At 35.5% G+C, this 21,484-nt stretch overlaps 1 protein-coding gene across 1 annotated transcript; it reads right to left on the bottom strand.

The window, feature by feature from the left end:
* Window positions 1-19,550: 19,550 nt before the first annotated feature.
* Window positions 19,551-21,484, bottom strand: LOC105770389 (nuclear transcription factor Y subunit B-6). The gene is made up of 2 exons (XM_012591567.2): window positions 21,321-21,484; window positions 19,551-20,293 (listed from the first exon to the last, which is right to left on the bottom strand). Exons 1-2 carry the CDS (start codon window positions 21,370-21,372, stop codon window positions 19,695-19,697), a joined length of 651 nt encoding a protein of 216 aa, XP_012447021.1. The 5' UTR covers window positions 21,373-21,484; the 3' UTR covers window positions 19,551-19,694.

Here is a 21,484-nt window from a genome sequence, read left to right as displayed (position 1 = left end):
TATTGCATGTCCCACAAATTTACAAGAATTTATTGTCTGTTACTCAGTTTGCTGCTGATAATCAAGTTTTCATTGAGTTTCACCCCTACATTATTTTGTGAAGGATATCAAGACAGGGACAACACTGTTGGTGGGCCGCATTCATAATGGTCTATATCAGTTCAATCTGTCAGGTGCTCCAGGCTGTGCTGCTGCATTAGCTTCTAATGTTTCTTCTGCTATTGTAAATACCACCTCACTAGAGTAATTTGATTCTAATGTTTCTTTCTTTGATCTATGGCACAAACGCCTAAGTCACCCTTGTAATAAAACTGTTATGTCAGTTCTTCAAACATGTAATCTTACTTCAAAGGTATCAAAGATAACTTCATCAATTTGTTCAGTATGTCAACTTGGCAAGTCCCATAAATTACCTTTTTCGCCTTCTACAACTGTGTACACAGCTCCTTTTGAGCTTCTCGTTTCTGACCTATGGGGTCCTGCTCCTATGGCATCTGAAGGATTTTCTTACTATATTTCTTTTGTGGATGCATATTCGAGGTACACTTGGATTTACCTTCCTCACCGAAAGTCTGAGGCTCTAGATAAGTTTCTTCGGTTGCAAAAGTTGGTAGAAGTCCAATTTGGCTGCAAAATTAAAGCTCTTCAAATAGATTGGGGAGGAGAGTTTCGTTCTTTTCCAAAGATTCTTTCTCAACTAGTAATTCAGCATCGACTGTCGTGCCCTCACACTTCAGAACAAAATAGTTTAGTTGGGAGGAAGTATAGGCATTTGGTTGACACTGGACTAACATTACTAGCTCAAGCTAGCATGTCTATGGACTTTTGGGCTCATGCCTTCATTAATGCTGCTTATTTGGTCAACAGACTTCCAACCTCAGTTCTAGCTGGTGAGTCACCCTTTGAAGTTTTGCATAAGACTGTGCCTAACCACAAACATCTCAGAGTATTTGGATGTAGGTGCTATCCATATCTTAGACCGTTTAATACTTACAAACTTCAATTTCAGCCTCTGTCTTGTATATTTCTTGGCTACAGTCCTACTCACAATGGATATAAGTATCTTGATGCCAACAACAGGCTGTTTATTTTTAGGCATGTGGTGTTTGATGAATGGTGGTTTCCTTTTGCCAGTACTGCTAGCTCTACTGGTGGATCTTTACATATACAATCTGAACAACAGCATCAACGATCTTCAGTTTCTGTTGTGGTACCACTTGAAGGTCACTCTTCAGTTATTTCTCCTGGTGTTCCCCGTTCCTCCAACTTGTAGGATCCAGGTTGCTTGCTAGGATCTGCTCGGTCTCTTACTGTTCAACTTCCTTTAAAGTCTACTAGTTCTCGAGAGCAGTCTCATATTCCTACTTCACCATAGGCTGTATCTTTCAGTGGTACCTCTGATTCTGCTTCTTCACCTAGTATTAGTCATCCTCCAGTATTGAATACTCAGAATCCTCCCGATCACTCCTATGTCAATTCTCACCCTATGACAACTAGATCCAAGAATGGTATTTTTAAGCCAAGAGTGTTCACTGCTACGCTCAGTGACACAGAGCTTGCTACTATTGACGAGGCTCTTGCGAGCAAGAAGTGGGCGCTTGCAGCTTAGCAAGAATATGAAGCTATCCTGAAGAATGACACCTGGGATTTAGTTCCTCTACCAGCAAACCGACGAGCGGTGAGATGTAAATGGGTTTTCAAGATCAAGAGGCATGCCGATGGTACCATTGCTCACTACAAAGGACGTTTGGTGGTTAAATGGTATCTTCAAGAAGCTGGGGTTGATTTTTAGGACACATTCAGTTCTATTATTAAGCCCACAACTATCAGAGTTGTTTTGGCATTGGTGGTTCAGTTTGGCTGGCAACTTAGGTAGGTGGACATCAACAATGCCTTCCTCAATGATGATCTGTTAGAAGAGATTTATATGCATCAACCACTTGGTTTTGAACAAACTCATGGGGAAAAACCACTGGTGTGTAAGCTAAAGAAGGCTTTGTACGGCCTTAAACAAGCTCCTAGGGCCTGGTTTTCTAAACTTCGAGATTTCCTATTATTTTCTCAATTCTCTTTGGCCAAATCTGATGGCTCATTATTTGTTAAGAAAACTGCTGATGTGATCTTGTATGCCTTAGTCTATGTCGATGACATAATCATTCTATGTCGATGACATAATCATTACTGGAAATTATCAGGCCAGTATTGATTAGTTTGTTACTGACTTGGATACTCAATTTTCGTTGAAGAATTTGGGCTCTCTCAGCTACTTCCTTAGTATTGAGGTAGTCTCGACTTCTACTAGCCTGTTTCTCAGTCAGCGCAAGTATGTGTTCGATCTTCTTCGCAAGGCTAAAATGGACCAAGCAAATAGTTCTCCTACACCCATGATTGCCTCTTCTGTTTTGTCTCAGCACCCTGGATACGAGGTTATGAATACATTTGAATGTCGCAGCATTGTAGGCGCACTGCAATATATGGTTATCACCAGACCGGACATCACTTTTGCTGTCAACAAAGTATGTCAGTTCATGCATCGACCTCTTGATGCACATTTTAAAGCAGTCAAACGAATTCTTCAGTACTTGCAAGGTACTTTGGATTATGGTATTCAGTTCACTAGTGCTGCTATTTTGAATGTTGTAGGTTATTTCGATGCGAATTGGGGCACTGATGTTGATGATCGAAGGTTAACCTTGGGGTTTTGTGTTTTCCTTGGTGGTAACCCTGTTGCTTGGGGGTCGAAGAAGCAGCAGGTGGTCTCTAGGTCCACTGCGGAAACTGAATATAGAGGACTAGCTTGCGCAGTAACTGAGGTGTTCTGGCTGGAGTCTTTGTTGTCTGAACTTCATGTTTCACCATCAAGGAAGCCTACTATATGGTGTGATAACTCTGGAGTTGTTGCGGTTTCTGCCAATCCAGTAATGTATTCAAATTTTGAACATGTTGAATTGGACTTATATTTTGTTAGAGAGAAGGTTACTGCTGGGAAGCTAAGTGTGGGGCATGTTTCAGCACAGGAACAAGTTGCAAATGTGTTTACAAAGCCCTTAGTAGTACATTTGTTTACAAAGTTTAGATCGTATCTTAAGGTGGTTATGAAAACCGATCACTCAGCAAGAGTCAAGACGATGGGGGCATGTTAATGAATGCAAGCAGTTGTGATAGTTAGCTGCAGTTGAGGTAGTTAGTTAGTATTATGTTTGTAGTCAGGTTTTTGTGTTATAAATACAGTGAACTTGTATTCTCAAAGATAAGGTTGAAAATATACAACTAGTATTCTTTCTAGTTTTCTTTTCATTCTTTTGAGTTCTCATTACTGAGCAAACTGAATCAAGCGACTATTATGTTGTCTATCAAGTTCAATTGAGGAGATACATTATCTTAGGTATTGGAGCGAATGACTCCTAAAAAAATTAGAGACATAGGTGTGATTATCTTCAGTTGGAAAATGGCAAGTGGTATGATAACCGAAACGTCATTTGCTGAAGGGTCTTGACTTTATTTAGGAGGTTGTTTTTCGGAATTGGACCTTTCTTATCAGTATAAAGGTTGCTTCCAACGCCTTTTTCTTATTAGTACGAGTCTTCTGGAAACTGTGATAGATGAGGAGATTAAATGTGTGGTTTTTAAGATGCAACTCTTCAAGGCCCTAGGTATTGATGGGATCCTTGCTCAATTTTACTGGAAAAATTGGGTAGTAGTTGGCCATAATGTTACTAATTTTTACATGTTGAAAAAAAATGACACTAGCCTTTAAGTGGAAGGGAAGTACCCATTTCCCTATCACTGTATTTGTTCAAAAACAATTTTCATATTTGAAGTGTTGGCAATTTATTGAACGGTTTGAATGGACTATGTTGAGTATATGGACGACATCTGGCCCATCTATGAAGATCATTTTACTTGAGGAAACATATTTTGGAGATTGGATAAAATCGGATCACCCTTATCTAATCCCTTGAATCAAGGGAGTTGAATTGGATTGAATCACAAAAAACTTAGCTGCCAAGAATCCTTGTTTATCTTATTCAATATTATTGTATTGTGGTTGTTTTATAGGGATTATGATAGATCTTATGTTAGCAAGTCTCGAAATATTCTTTATAAATTAATAGACGTGTATAGGTTTATGAAGAGATAATTGAGGGCACTAAATCTATTCAAGTAAGGAACTATATTTTGTGAGTGAATATTGATGGTAAAATCTTTAGTGTTGTGGTTTTTTTTGCTGAATTTACATGAGTGAATTTAGTGATGAGAATATTTTTTTAATGTGCAAATGTGAAGAAATTGTCATGGATGTTTGATAGATTAGGATCACTTGTTGTAAGTATTGAAAATATATATTTCTCATTGAGCTAAACTCTATAAAGTAGGAAAATCAAACTGCATAAACGATTCCTATATATATGATTTTATATTCTGTTTCTAAATTTAGTACCAGAAAGTATACACTTTCCCATCACTCCTTCCAAACACCTTATATAATTTGTTAGCAATGATTTCAAAACTCCAGTACAAAATATATTTGATGGCACCCATTTTTATACCATGCAGAATCGTACTCCTCTTATGTTAATCTCGAAAAAGGATAAACCCGATGTGATCATGCAACTTCGATCCATTAGCTTATGCATATTCTTGTACTTGATTGTCTCTAAAACCATTGTCAATAGATTGAAGGCTTAATATTTTACTTTTAATATTTTTTTGTTATTAAATTTACTTTTTTTATTCAGTGTTATTAAGGTATCATCCCATGAAGCGATAGATTAAGTATAAAAGAGTTAAATATAAAATTTTATTAAAACTAATTTTATTATAGAAATGGTTTATTATTAAGTAATAAATATAATTTTATTACTTTAATTATAAATATAAAATGTTTATACAATATTCATTTCACAGTAATTAAATCTTTTCCATGAAAAGATTCAATGTGGTATTCATTCAAAAGTTTCCACTTTCAACACCTTCAAACAAAAAGTAGAATTAGTTTACATTACTTTTCTTCTTTCTGAAAATAGGTTACATTACACTATGTCCATATTTGTAGAGAACCAATCAAGTAATATAGAAAAGAAGAGATTATACCACTAGTTTATTGATTACGTATGTTTCCTTTTATCGACTAATATACCAAAAAGTATACGTTCATTTAAATTTTTGTTTTTTTGTCATTCAATTTATATTTTATTAAATCATCCCAAAATAAATAAAAATTTATCGTTTGTTAATCTTATTGACGTGTCATGCATATGGATTGCCACATAAATAATATGTTAACATTTAATTATTTTTAAAATATAAAAATATTAAAAATATATATTAATGCTTTTAAATAACTTTAATGATTTTTATTTTAAAATAAATCTTATTTTTTAATTTTAAAAAATTAAAATCATTTAAACGTTGACTTATCATCCACGCCACATCAACCAAAGGTAAAAATGTTGATCTTTTACAACCATTTTGATGTGGTTTAACAAAAAAATTATAAATTTAAAGGACAAAAATGATAAAAGTAATTTAAAGAGAGGTTTTTTTGTAAAATTAGAGAGCAAAATAAATAAATAAATTTTTAGTTTATTAATTGTATGACCCAATGGGCAAAGGGCTAAAGAAACATTAAATGGAATATTTAAGAGAGAAAATAAAAACAAGAATATAAGATTGATAAATTGATTTCAAGAGATATAATTAAAAAGAAAAAGAGAGGATGAGAGATGTGGTTTGATGCTAAATTTTGCTGTCATGTGAAGATAGAGCAGCACTGCATACAACAATTTTTGTTTCTTTATTATTTAAAAATAAAGAAACAATGGCAACCAGCAACCAGCAACCACCGCATATTATTATATTAATGCAGGGGATGCATATTATTATAAAATAGATAAACGTTTTCAAAGTTGATGCGAATGAAATATTAAAAAAAGGTTACAAATGCAATTAAAATTGGGGAAGATTTCTTGTTCTATTTTATAAAACAAATGCATTTATTTATTGTCACAAGAAACCGAAAATCAACGTAATCTGTGATCTTTCAAAATTTGACAACTACTTCATCATTCAAATAATACAAATAATATTGGAGAGGCGCTTCTTCCATTTATTATTTAAATAAAATTCAACACTTGTTTTACTGCTCTTGCTAATGCACCAAGAAATAGGATATTACATAAATTCAACTTCAGTTTTGACTGCAACTTCATTTTAGTAATGGCCGCCTCCTTAGACTCTCTAACCTATCAATTTTGGCGTCCTTAAATATATACCATCCTATTATCGTGAAATTAAAAATCAATAAAATTGTTTCAAATATTTTTTTTGGCACGCGATTCCACATTATTAATATGAAACGATTACTTTAATGGACCAAACGTGATATTCAAAATATATAACATGACGAGTGGAAGTAAAAAAAACACTCTTCTTAACTATCATGGATGAAGGTGCATAACTTTTAATATATATGCACACTCTTACTTTTATATTATAGTAGTTTTATTTTTTTAGATGTTTTTATATTATTATTTAAATCTATAATTAAATTTGTGTTGCAAATAGACCTGATCATAAGTCGAATCACCCGTCCATGCCCAAAAGACCGCTCGAAAAATGAGAGGGTTTGGGCAAATATATATGCCCGTTTAGAAAATGGGTCGAGCCTCAGGCAAGACTTCTTTTTCCCAACTTGAATTTGACAAAAAAGTTATTGTTGCTGTTTTGTTACCATTTCACTATTATATTGCTACTGTTTTGTTGATATTATTTGGATACTGTATAATTCTTGTTTTATTGTTAATTTTATTACTATTTTAGAGATATTTACTTGTTAAGTTACAATTATGTTCGTGTTATTTAAGTATAAAAACTTTTTTTATATGCATTTTTAATTTGTTGAGAAACATTTATTTTAATTTTTTGGGTCTATTTGATGTATTGTATTTTTAAATTTTTTTATATAAAAATAATAATACAGGTGGCCCGGGCCGAGCTTGAATTTAGTGTTTTTATCTGGGCCAGGCTTAGATAAAATTTTAAGTCCATTTTTTAGGTTGAGTCCAAGCCTAGAAAATGAGCTTGATTTTTTTTTTTTTTTTGCATTGGCCTAACATGACCCATAATTTGTTCTACTTACGTATTAATAAATGATCAAAAGATCATTATTTATGTGAAATCAGTTATATTACCATTTTAAGGAAAGATTTACTTTGATATTTATATAAACTTTCAATAAATATATTTACATAACATTTTGTTCACCACGTCATGAATTTTATCATAACCTAATATTTATAAATTTACTGATCAACTCAGTAAAAATTAAATAATATAAGATTTGAGGGTAATATTGATTTTTTGAGAATATTAACTTATAATTTTGTCCATTACAACTTTTTTTTTACCTTCTTTTTATTATTTGGGATAATTTAACAATTTGTAAGTAGATGAAATCAAAAAACTAATGTAGTTCAAATTAATAAATGTTAGTATATTTATTTATATTTAACAAAATGGAACTCTAATATAGTGTCCGGATAAAGTATTTCAATATTACTGCCAATGAATTCTGGTTCTAATTACTTGAAGCAAAGGAAGCATATATGCTTGGAGTTTTCAACATATTTACTACCATGCATGAGGCTGTAATTCACTCAAAATTATATGAAAGTAAACATTCATATAGCATGTATAAGTCGAATTTGCATGCTAATGATGCCCAAATTTATCTTTTAAGTTTTTTATATGTTAAAAAGAATAATTAAATTTCATAACCAAAACAAATTACTATTATATTCAAATTAAATAATAAAATACCATTTTTCAAACAAATAATAAAATACAACATATTCAATAACATATTATTAAAGTTGACTAAATTTGTGCTTTTAAGTGATCTACAAAATCAAAAACAAGTTAGAGGACACTGAAATTGAGTATGTTTAAATTAGTACGGATCACACATGAGACTGAAATACAGATAATAATAAGAATGGTATTAAATTACTCACAGTTCATACATGGTCAATTTCACTATCTTGGTATTTGTAGGCCTTTGCGTGGCTGCCCAAAATTACTTGGACTTGTGCCTATGTCAGTTGTTAATTGGTTAGTTTATTTCTTTCATTTTCTTAGGGACATTAGCCCTTGCTTGATTTTGTTGAGTAGTCGAGTTGGTGAAGCTCTTTGTAGACGCATCTTTTGTTAAAAAGAAAAATTGGGAGGATGCCATGCGTACAAGCTTTTGAGCTAGTGGGACTGAAGACCCATGTAAGGTTCTAGAGCGGGCTCTCAATTTGTTTGGGCTAAATTGCCTCTTTGGGCTTGGATTGTTTTGAGCCAGCCTACTCTTTTTTGAGCAAATGTTGTGTTTTAGGGCTTGAGCCTATTGCATTATACTTGAGTTTGAATTTATTGTGTCGTGCTTTTAACATTATGTAGTTTTATAGTTTAATAGCTTTATTATCAAAGATAATTTTACTTTTTGTAAATCAACATTTTCTGCATTTAATTTGGACTGTAATAATAAAATGTCCTATGGTCTGTATCTCGATTTCCTAATTGGTTCTTAAAGCTATTTTTTATTATTATAAGTAGTCTTTAAAGATTTATTCGGTCACATGTTTTAGTCTTAAAATGTAAAATGCTTTTAAAAATGGACACTTTGGACGGACAATTTCTTTTTCTTTTTCTTCCCCCTCTCTTTTACTCCTAACTTTTTTCCTTTCTTCTTCCTCCTCTCTCCCTCTCCCTAGTAAACTCTTATTCACATGAATTGTAATTTTGCATTCTTGAGGGGATGAAGGGCATATAACAGCTTCAAGAATGGCTTATACAATGTGACCAAAATCTTGAGAGATTGATTCAACGGCCGAGGGGTCATAGAAGAGTTTGATTGCAATATCAAGGGCTTGGAGCTTAAAGAAAATACAATCATTCTTTGATATCCCTATGAAGTCCACCAAACGGCTTATAATGACTATAGCTGTGAAATATGATGGAAAAGTGACGAATATTTTTGTTTTACTTTTTGGTGAATCAAAAGCAGTGAAAATTAGCAAAGAAATGCAAAGAATCTATATATATTTCTCAGCTTCGTTTTGGTTATATATATAAAGAAAGGCTGAAAGAAAATTTGCATTAAAACGATGAAGGTTGGTGAAGAGGATTGATGGGATAGAGGCAATCGGCAAGATGGCTCGTCAGGACACAGACGCGCATCTTTAAAACTTGAGCTAAATTATCGTATATTCGTTTAAACATTTGCATGTTCATGCAAAGAATAAATGCGAATGAGCCTAGTAAATTTTGTCCTTCACATAAACTGTTTCTCTACTGCAAATAGAAAAGAAGGTATTTTCTTAAAGAAAGTTCAGGATGTATGATCGGGAATGGAACAACGAGAAAAGACAAAGACCTCAGCAAAAAACGAGGCATCGAAAGTAAGATACGAAGAATGGTCGTTTAATGCATAAAAAGGTTACTTTTTTCTCATTTGCAACTGTTGATGTTTGGTGCTGCAAATTTGGCTTTGGTTCCTTATCACTCTTTGTCTATAGTTGCCTTCAAATTTTCACATTTCTGGATTCTGGTGAGAGATTTTGCCTTGCTTTTCTCTTGCAAGAAGGTTTCATGAATTCTATTGGAATTAATTATGTAAATATGTATGGTAGTTTTTGTGTATATCTATTTTCTTTTAATTAGGAGATTAGATGCTAAAGTTTAGGAGATAATATTTTGTTTTAATTAGGAGATTAGATGCTAAGTTTAAGAGATAATATTTTGGTTTCTATCTTTGTATTTTACTGTGTATATATGTTCTTGATTTTGGGAGGAATAAAACACAGAGAAAATTCCCACAATTCTTGTTATTTTTTCATGGTATCATGAGTAGGTTTTGAACGTGTAAAGTTTTGCTAATGGGTGGTGGGAAAGGTGATTCTGGTCACAAATTCGGCGAAGGGGCGGTTGTGAGAAAAACGATTTCTCCGTACGATATAACCTCGCTTGATAATCCTGGACTTGCAATCACTCAAGTACAATTGAAAGGGGAAAACTATGAAGAATGGGCTCGTTCTTTCTGAACGGCGTTGTGTGCTAGGAAGAAGTTCGGATTTATTGACGGATCGATTAAAAAACCAGATGATACATCAGACGACATTGAAGATTGGTGGACCATTAACTCGTTGCTAGTTTCGTGGATTCGGAATACCATTGAACCAACTCTTCGATCCACCATATCTCATGTCGAGGTGGCTAAGGATTTGTGGGATGATATTCGAGAAAGATTTTCAATGGCCAATGGTCCAAGAATCCAACAACTCAGGTCTGATCTTGTAGAATGCAAGCAAAAAGGGTTGACTATTGTCAATTATTTTGGAAAATTGAAACTGATATGGGATGAATTGGCGATTTTTGATCAATTGCCGACTTGTAAATGCAGGAATTGTACTTGTCAACTATCAGCCGAGTTGGAAAAGCGACGAGAAGAGGAAAAAGTTCACCACTTCCTGATGGGATTGGATGGGACATATAGCACGGTTAGATCCAACATCTTGGCTAACGATCCGTTGCCATCCTTGAGCAAGGCTTATTCGATGGTTATTCAGGAAGAACGAGTGAAGACCATATCTCGTGAGATGGAAGATCACTCCGATGTGATGGCTATGGCGGTGCAAAGTCGAGGCCGTAGAGAAAGTAAGGAGAAATGGGGGGTTTGTTCCCATTGCAAACAACCCGGACATGATATTGATAATTGTTTTGCTATTATTGGTTATCCTGAATGGTGGGGAGATCGACCCCGAGGAACTATGAAGGGTGGAAGCCGTGGCAAGAATTTAGGCCAACGTCAATCAAACAGTCGAGGACGAGGGGGGCAGCGAGCTAATGCTGTCCGGACCCACACAGGGGGAGTATCGTCTTCAAATGCTAACACTGATGATACTGAAGCAAACACTTTGCCTGGGCTTAGCAACGAACAGTGGCAAGTTTTGCTCCAAACCTTAAAGGGTATGAGATCAACTACGACTGAGAAGATGACGGGTAAGAAATTATCTTGGATTATTGACACAGGAGCGTCAAATCATATGACGGGTAATCTAAAATTTTTACATAATATTCATAAAATTCCTAATTGTCCCGTCGGGTTACCAGATGGGAGTGAATCTGTGGCTACTTTGAAAGGATCTGTTGCTCTTGGAGGAGATTTATTGTTGCGAAATGTTCTATTTGTACCGAATTTGACATGCAATCTTATCTCTGTGTCACAACTTATGGAAAATGTTTCTTGCTTTATCCAGTTCACTAAAAAATTATGTGTTATACAGGACCGTACCTCGAGGATGCTGATTGGAGCGGGTGAACAAAGGGATGGACTCTACTACTTTCGGGAAATTCCAAGAATCAAGGCAATGAGGGTGACTGCTGGTAACTCGTTAGAAATATGGCACAAGCGGTTAGGTCATCCATCTATGCAGATGACGAAACTTGTTTCGAAGGTAGATAGAGATAGTAGGTGTAATGGCCTAAATTCAAGGTTATCGGAACAGTGGTTTCGGGACCACAAATCCGATGAGGAAAAATTTATTTTTCTTATATTTTTATGGTCTATGATTTCACGGAATGATTTTGTGAAAATTTCGTTCGAAAATTTCGACGTTTGGGCACTTAATTTAGTCAAAAGGACTAAATTGTAAAAAGTGCAAAAGTTGAGTTCTACATGTTAGAGGTGTCCAATTGTTATGAAACTTTAAATTGGAGGTCCTTATATGGTAATTATACCATTGGTAACTTGGTAGACAAAAATGGACATTAGATAAGTGAAATAGAAAATTTTTAAGTTAGGGGCAATTTGGTAATCTAGTAATTAAAATGAATTAAAAGGGAAAAAGATGGCAAAAATCATCATCTTCTTCATTAGGACGAAATCAGCAAGGGGGGAAGCCATAGTTAGGGTTTTCAAGCTTCCAAGCTCCATAGTAAGTGATCCCAAGTCCGTTTTTAATGTTTTTACGTTTTGGAGTCTCGGTAGCTTAATTTAGCTTATTCTAGCAATAATTTAACCTAGGGTTTATATTTGGAAAAATACCCATAGGTGAAAAGTGTTTATTTTGATGTTTTATGATAGAATATGAAGCTAGAAATTATGTTAAACAACTTTTGTTAGCCGATTTTAAGCAAAAAGCGAGTAAAACGACCTAATCGGTAAAAATACCTAATGTTCATAAGTACATGTTAGAGTGGGAATTTGATGTTGGCATAGAAGAGAAAAATGTTCATCATGTCATAAAACATAAGAATAAGGGATGAAGTTTAATTTCCGAGCCTTGAGTCAAAAATGTAATTATGTAAAAGTTTAGGGCAAAATTGTAATTTTGAAAAGTTAGAGTCAAGGGCTGTTTTGTTGAATGTGAGTATTAAATAAGTTAAATTTGCTATTTTAGATCAAGAAGAACGAAACTCGAGGTTAGACAAAGGGAAGAATAAAGTTGAAGACTAAGTTGTTGAATTGGACTATATTTGATACCAAGTAAGTTTACGGTAAATAAATGCAATATTTCAATATTTATTATCAATGCTGTTATTTTCCAGCAACTATGAATTTATTTTATGAATTTATTTGATGATGATCTAAGCATGAAATGATAGAGAATTAAAATTAAAAAGTCCCGTTGATACATAAGGATGGTCTTGGATACGAATGTCATGACATTTGGGTAAAGAGGTCCTGTAAGACCATGTCGGGACATGGCATTGGCACCGAGATGAGAGGTCCCATGTAAGACCATGTCGGGACATGGCGTTAGCACCGAGATGAGAGGTCCCAGTAAGACCATGTCGGGACATGGCATGGGCACGATATGAGAACATCCATGTAAGACCATGTCCGGGACATGGCTTTGGCATGTTATTATCGAAGAGACCCGAGTATCCTTATTATTCCAATGTAGCTCAACGGGCTTGTAAACGAATTATGTTCATGAAAGTTCGGTTTAAAGCATAAATGGCAAGCTCGGGTAAGTTATGAGAGTTAAGAACTTATTATACTATCAATTGATGTTCAACGATGCAGCAAGAGTTGAGTAAGTTATGTACACAAGTATTCTAAGTAAACAAGCAAGAGAACTAGTATGAGATTAACTAAAGAGTAAACTAGAGATATAGACATTTGAGTTTAATTATTTAAGTTAAATATTGTTATTTATTTGCTAGTAAACTTACTAAGCTTTATGCTTACTTCTTTTATTTCTCTTTCTCTTATAGTATTGCAAAGCTACTTCAAGGATCCTAAAGAAGTCGGAGATCGTCCACACTATCAACCACAAGCGCTTCGGTATTTTATATCGAATCACGTTTGAGTTATGGCATGTATAGGGATTTAGTTATTTTGTATGTTTGTGATTATGATTTTGCTAAAGAATGGTGTGTAAGTATTTGATGATGTATGGTTATTAAAATGGTTAAGTATGAAGATATTTGTTGTTATAAGAGTCTAGGTGATAAATTATGTATGGAAATCATGAAAGGATGAAATTTTGCAAAGAAACAGAATTCAGGCAGCAACAGTGACGTGACTTTGAAAAATCACCCAAGATAGTATAAAATGAATTAGAGGGTGAATGATATATGGAATTAAAGCTTGTTGAGTCTATTTTCATGGAAAAATAACGGTGTAGCGAAAGGAATTTTATATTTTAAGATATATGAATTTTCGTGAGACAGGGTCAGAACAGTTTTTGGTGTCCCCTGTTTTGAGTTTAGAAAATCATTAAAAATTGTACAAAAATGGTTATGAGTTATAGTTTATATGTATAGATTTCTCATTGAGTTTATTTTCTGTAGAAACAAGTAAGAACTTCATATGAAAATCCTACAGTGAGAAAACTTATTTTTAGTGACTAGAGGTCAGGGCAGTCAGGTGGTGAAACATGGGAGACTTTAACTAATAAACTGTACTAATTGGCTGAACCAAAAATTCTAAAAATTTTATGGTGAGTATATATATGAGTCTTGTTTCAGGGAAAATTTACAGAATTAAATTTCGAGTTCTGTAGCTCAAGTTATAATTAATTTAGTAACTGCTGCGCGATTGGACAGATTTGCTGTAAATAGTGAAATAAATTTTCAAACCTAGTTTTTATGCTCCGAATTGGTAAGATAAGCTAAGTAATGCCTCGTGCTCGACTCCGGAAACGGTCTCGGGTAAGGGGTGTTACAGTAGGGATGAGATTTTGAATAAATGTTGTGATGTGTACCTTCGAGCAAAACAAACTAGAGAAGTTTTTTCTTTAAGTGAACATCGTGCAGTTGATATTTTTGAATTAATACATTGTGATTTATGGGGTTCTTATAATACTTTGTCTACTTGTGGAGCATCATATTTTCTGACAATAGTTGATGATTTTTCAAGGAGTGTGTGGATTTTCTTGATCAACAATAAATTTGAAGTACCTTCAATGTTTAAAAATTTCTTCACTATGATCAAACGACAATTTGATAAACAAGTAAAGATGGTACATAGTGACAACGGGAAAGAATTTACTTGCATGAAGAATTATTTTGTGGAACATGGTATTATTTTCCAATCTTCATGTACCGGCACTCCACAACAAAATGGGAGAGTCGAAAGAAAGCATAGGCACATCTTAAATGTTGCGCGTGCTCTTAGATTTCAAGGATCGCTTCCTATCAAGTTCTGGGGTGAGTGCATTTTGACTGCAGGTTACCTAATTAATCGAACTCCTTGTTCGGGTTTAAATGGAAAGACGCCATATGAGGCTCTCTATGGTCGACAACCAGATTTTGGTCACCTAAGAATTTTTGGATCTTTGTGTTACGCTCACTGTAAGACTAGGGATAAGTTTGCCAGCCGAAGTAGAAAATGTGTGTTCATGGGTTATCCTTATGGGAAGAAAGGTTGGCGTTTATATGACTTAGAAAAACTAGAATTCTTTGTCTCTAGAGATGTTGTTTTCTTTGAAGATCAATTTCCTTTTGCTACAGCTTTTGCAAGTCAGTCCATGATCGACACAATTGCACTCCCTCAAAGTGAAGGACTTGACGAGGCATGGAATGAGGTAGTGGTTTCAAATGATAGTCAAGCTACTGATGTAGATGAGCAGCAGGCTGAAAATGAAAGTAGCGAAATTGATACTCGAAGTGGTGAAGAAGAGTTGGGACGTGGACGGCGTTTAAAGCAGTCCTCAGTTCGGCTGCGGGACTTTGTCATACACACCATTCAGAGGAAAAGTCCATCCCCGAAATTCTCCCCTCCACGGCATTCGCAAGGTAAGTCCTATCCTATAGCGCATTATGTGAACTGTGATAAATTTTCTGTGCAACATCAGAATTTTCTTGCAGCCATTACCGCAGAACGAGAGCCGAAATCTTATTCTGAAGCTGCTAGAAGCAAAGAATGGCGTGATGCCATGTCTAGTGAAATCGAGGCTTTAGAAAAGCAAAGAACTTGGGAGATTGAGGATCTTCCGAAAGGGAAAAAGGCACTCGGATGCAAATGAGTGTATAAAATAAAACATCACTCTGATGGCTCCGTTGAACGATTCAAAGCTCGTCTTGTGATTCTTGGTAATCATCAAGTGGCTGGAATTGACTACACTGACACATTTGCACCGGTTGCAAAGATGGTTCTTGTTCGGGTTTTTCTTGCTATTGCAGTGACCAAGCAATGGGAATTACATCAAATGGATGTGCATAATGCTTTTCTACATGGGGATCTTCAGGAGGAAGTTTATATGACGATACCACCCGGATATCGAGTAACACAACCGGGAAAAGTGTGTAAGCTTCGGAAATCTCTCTATGGGCTCAAGCAAGAGCCAAGATGCTGGTTTGCCAAGCTTTCGACAGCCTTAAAAGATTATGGATTCAAACAATCGCATTCGGATTACTCACTTTTTACCTTGCAAAGAGATACATCTCAAGTCAATGTTCTCGTCTATGTTGATGATTTGATTATCTCAGGTAATAATCATGAAGCTATTGAGTCTTTTAAATCTTATCTTAGTGATTGTTTTCATATGAAGGATTTAGGACCCTTAAAATATTTTCTTGGGGTGGAAGTTGCGCGTTCTCCAGAGGGGATTGTTTTGAATCAACGTAAATACATTCTTGACATCATCTCGGAAGTTGGACTTTTAGGAGCCAAACCATCAAGTATTCCTATTAAGCAGAATCATAAGTTAGCTCTTGCTACAGGTTCTTTTTTAAATGATCCAGAACCGTATCGTCGTTTGGTTGGACGACTTATTTATTTATGCTTCACAAGACCGGAGCTTGCATACAGTGTTCATATTTTATCTCAATTCATGCAACAACCACGCATTGATCATTGGAATGCAGCGCTTCGAGTTGTTCGTTTCTTGAAAGGAACTCCGGGTCAAGGAGTGTTTTTGAGTAGCAAAAGTGATCTGCGGTTGCACGGTTGGTGCGATGCGGATTGGGCCGGTTGTCCGTTGACAAGACGATCACTCACAGGATGGTTGATTTTCTTGGGTACTTCTCCGGTATCTTGGAAGACAAAGAAACAACACACGGTGTCTCGATCCTCCGCAGAAGCTGAATATCGATCCATGGCTGTGACCACATGTGAGCTCAAATGGTTAAACGGATTATTAGGTAGTCTTGGAGTCTCTCATCCGCACTCAATAACGCTTGCTTGTGATAGTCAAGCTGCTCTTCATATATCTCACAATCCGGTCTTCCATGAGCGTACCAAACATATCGAGGTGGATTGTCCTTTTGTTCGGGATGAAATTCTCCATGGCAATGTGAAACCTACCTATGTTCCAACAACGTCACAACTTGCGGATATATTTACCAAGGCTCTTGGTCAGACATCTTTTCGTTCTGTCCTTTGCAAGTTGGGCATCCGTGATCTTCATGCTCCAACTTGAGGGGGGGTATTGGAATTAATTATGTAAATATGTATGGTAGTTTTTGTGTATATCTATTTTCTTTTAATTAGGAGATTAGATGCTAAAGTTTAGGAGATAATATTTTGTTTTAATTAGGAGATTAGATGCTAAGTTTAAGAGATAATATTTTGGTTTCTATCTTTGTATTTTACTGTGTATATATATTCTTGATTTTGGGAGGAATAAAACAGAGAAAATTCTCACAATTCTTGTTATTTTTCAAATTCAAAGGGCTGCTAATTTCTATGGTAAAAGATATTCTAAACGAAGAGAATGTCCTCAATAAAAAGAATTAATAGTTAAGAGAGGAAGAAGAATTATTTTAATTTAAAAAATTCACGAATCAAGCCACATATTTAATAGAAAAGACCAATATAAACACCAATATAAAAATATAAAAATTAGACTACTATTTTAGAAAATAGTTTTGACCCAAATAATTTTAAACACCAATATAAAAATATAAAATTAGACTACTATTCAACGACTATATTATTAAAATCGTTAATTTAAAACTTTACGATAAAATATTTTGATTTTAATCTTGAAAATGTCGAAAGTATAAAGTAATTAAAATTAAATCTATAGATTAAGTGAGATGATAAAAATTATTTTTATGTTAATGATCATTATATTAAATATAAAATTTTAATTCATTAAGAATTAGGCTCACCCATAAATGTGTTAGAGAAGCGGGCTCAGTCCAGCTGAAATGACAGCCATTTATCTACATAGTATATATTTCTTCGTTTGGACGCGGGCAACTGCAACCTTTTTCTCTTTCTTCTCCCTCACATCACTAGAATCTGAAATAAACTGAGAAAAATGATAAGGTGTATTTATTAAAGGAAAGCTTTCTGCTTTCCCTTTCTAATGAAGAAAGCTATAGCCTACCCTTCCTTTATATGATTTTGCACTCAGCTTTCTTTCTAAGCAACATTCCCCTTTATTTTAAGAGCCGCTGCGTTGGAGGTCTCAACTACGATAACGAAGATGACCAAGCTCCCATCAGCTAAGAAGTCTGCCAACATGATTCTAATACTCATGGTCATTGGCATCGCTCTCGCTCTGATGGTATCAACGGTGCTAGGAAAAGCAGGTGGCAAAGGTGGCGGCGCCAGAGGCAGAGGAGGAGGCCATATTATAAAAGGCAATCGTGCTCGGGGACACTCTTCTTCCGCTGTCGCATTGTACCCTGGCCTAGCTTTCGCCTTGGTTCAACTTCTGCATTTCGTATTTTACGTTTTCCTTTTCGTTTAGGCACTCTGATGCTGTTTAATTTCTGCCCCTTTTAGAAAAAAAAAAAGTGTTAACGCTTCTTTTAATGAATTTGGTTGTATGACACATGGCTTTCAGATTTGCTGTGAAAGTAAGTCAAATTGAGCATGCATGTGCAGTCTTCTAGGAACAGTAAATTGTTTGTTTAGTCATTAATTTCTGTTGTTTGCCGGTTCAAATCTTCCAGGTTGGTGTAGGATTTTATTTTATTCCTTTCTTAGGTGCGCTCCAGCACAGTTTATTAGCAGTCAGGGATCAAGATACTCTCTTATGCCTAGGATTTTGTCAGAGATATCAATGAAGAAACAGCCGATCCATATAGATGACATGTCGGATGCGCAAACTCAATGGTATTGGAATCAGAAGCAATTTCTATACTATACTTTATTACTACTAGATACATTATTTAGGGTAGAACAACGTCATCTATCATCCTTGCTTTGCTTACTACATTTAGTAAGCTGAATAAATAGTTGCTTAACACACGGGGTCTTGAATTTGATTCTAACATATACGCCTAAATGTTAGTCTTCTTTGAACCGGCATGGATCGAGCTTATTGTGGTATTTAAGGGGCTAGATTTGATTTGCAAGATTAAAAAATAAACTAAAAAAATATCGGAATTGACACTCCAATCACTCTCAAATGCTGAAGCTAGTAAAGGATTATTGGTTATGAAAAAAAACAAAGAATCTTAGCTTAGTGAAAGAGATGAGAGAGAGATAATACCTTATGATGCTTGATACAAGCTTGTTTTTTATTGATTGTTTGGTTGGTGTAAGGATTGACCCACATTGTAGCAAGTTGATAGTACTTAACAATTGGCATGTCTATCCTACAAAGGATCAACGGATTTATGAGGATAGAAACACATGGTTGGCAAAAACTGCAAGAGGAATCTTATCTATATAATTTTATATGTGGATTACATGATTTGGTGATTGTATGAATGAACTACCAAGAGTTAAGAATGAAGTAATTAGTAGAGCCAAAATGAAAGTTTTTTCCCTTAATGTGCATTTTCATGTCATAATTTCTGTTTTTACTTCTTCAAAACTAGGCCGGATTGAACTTGGACTATATATTTGACTTTCTGTTTTCTCTATTCTATATTTATTTACATGCTCTTTTTCTTTTCTTTTCTTTTTTTGTACTCCTGAGCACCTTATTATTTATTATGTGTATAAGGTAGTTTAGCAAATAATTGTGTTATATGTATACTATATATTGATCATAAATTTTAGGATTAACAGCATATATATTGTGATCATAAAGTTTTAGTCAAAGCATAAAATTACACCTTAAATATGTAAATGAAGCAGAAGTCAATGCAGGTCAAATCAACATATAAAAAGAGTTCACTAACTTAATTAGTGTCACATAGTTAGACCAGCAAGCATTCATTTACTTCTTTTTTTCCCCTGAAAAAACCCAACAAGCACTCCTTAATCCTTATTACTATAGCTGGAGACCGCGGCCTCATTTATGCTGCTGGGCATATGGTTCCCCATTTGCCACTGCAGCCTGTGATGAGCCTGCACTGGACTCATCCTTGAGATACCCTCCCATGGCTCCACTCCCGAAGAACCCATGGCCATGGTGATGGTGATGCCCCATGTGAAAGGCAGGTGCAAAAGCAGCAACACCCAAAGTTCCGTAATCAACCACTCTCTTCACCACCGGCTCACCTCTGATTGATCCACGCTCACCCTCCAGTTCTCGGTAGCGGTGGAGGTATACCGTCAAAGGCTCGATGTAATCATCAAAGCCTAGCTTACTCATTGCCCACAGCACATCCTCAGCAGTGATAGTCTTGCGTTGCTCACGTTGGCAATGCTCGTTGGCTTCGCCGGTGATGAAGCTGATGTACTCGGACACACATTCTTGGATCGTTTCCTTGGCGTCATCAGAGATTTTGGCGTGTGGGGGAAGGATCTTGCGCATGATCCTTATTACATTAGCAATGGGCATGAAACGGTCTTGTTCTCTCACGGTGCACTCATTGTCATCAGAGTTTGAGTGGCTGTTCGTATGGTTGGCTTCACCCATTCTCATGTTCATCTCCGTCACCTTCAGTCCTGGACTCAAACAAACATTCCCAACTTATCTCAAAGACATGAAAATTAACCATTTATTAGCCAGAAAACGCTAATGTTTGGTCAGTTCTTGGCAAGCATGTAATGTGTGACCCAATGAGTTCAATTTTTTGGTTTAACTATATTATATATAAGCCTTTACCCACGGGCCATCTCACCGACGGACCATTTGTCTCCGCATAGAAGGCTCTACGTATATTCGGGTTTTATATACACGCAGTTAAGCATGCAAGGAAAAGGCCCGTTAGAAGAACTTATAACTGCTTAAGCTGAAAAGTTTGCAATTTTGAACCCCACAAGCGTTTGGCAGATAATGAATGCATGGGTGCCACTTGTTTTCGAGGGGCTCAAGTATTGGATGCCTTCCCAATTGTACACACGCTTACCGACAAGTCAGCCATTTTGCTTGTGTCTCCACTTTGAGTCCTCACAAGCACCCACAAAACCACTTAATGGAGCAACAAGTTTCTTGTACGCCCATTCAAGTAACTTACGAGAGGAAAAAGGGGAAAAGAGAGCAGTGTGTCACAATGGGCATTAAAAATTTCAACAAAGCGTACGTTTCGAAACTGGAAAACAACCACTCGAAGAAAGATACAAAAATCGACATTTTCAGGTCGGGATATCAGTACATCGCAACACAGCTTCAAAATAAGACAGTAAGAAACAACGAACACAAAAATCTGCATGCTAATATCCATGGTGGTAAATCAAGGACAAAGACAGAAACCAAATTAGTATCAATTGCATGCAAGAAATAATCCAAACACTAGGCAACTTAAGGTCCCTCATGAACCACCAGGTAAGAGGAAACACTAATGAAAGGAGTAGCTGATAGAATCATCTCTTGAAAAAGGAACGTATACATTATAAAGATACAATATTGCACCTGCAGCTGCATGTTGTTAAAATGAACAAATTAACATAGATCCAACCCAAGCAATAATTTTCACCATTTCTATTTTCAAGTTAAAATATGTGTTTGTGGGTGTGTATATATACACTTTACCAGAGGTATTGTCGGGGAGTTTACGGTAGCCATGGAAGCCTCCACGTTCCATCTGTCTCTCCTTTCTAGCTCTCCTGTAGCCGGATCCCCCTCTCGCTCGCACACACGCAGGCAACTTTTAAGAGTAAAATGTTGCGATCTTGTTAATTCGTAATTAAGAAGAT

The sequence above is a fragment of the Gossypium raimondii genome, chromosome 5, assembly GCF_025698545.1.
Source record: "Gossypium raimondii isolate GPD5lz chromosome 5, ASM2569854v1, whole genome shotgun sequence".
NCBI classification, from domain to species: domain Eukaryota; kingdom Viridiplantae; phylum Streptophyta; class Magnoliopsida; order Malvales; family Malvaceae; genus Gossypium; species Gossypium raimondii.
The sequence above is the reverse complement of the archived record's forward strand: the minus strand, read 5'-3'. Positions and strand labels throughout refer to the sequence as shown.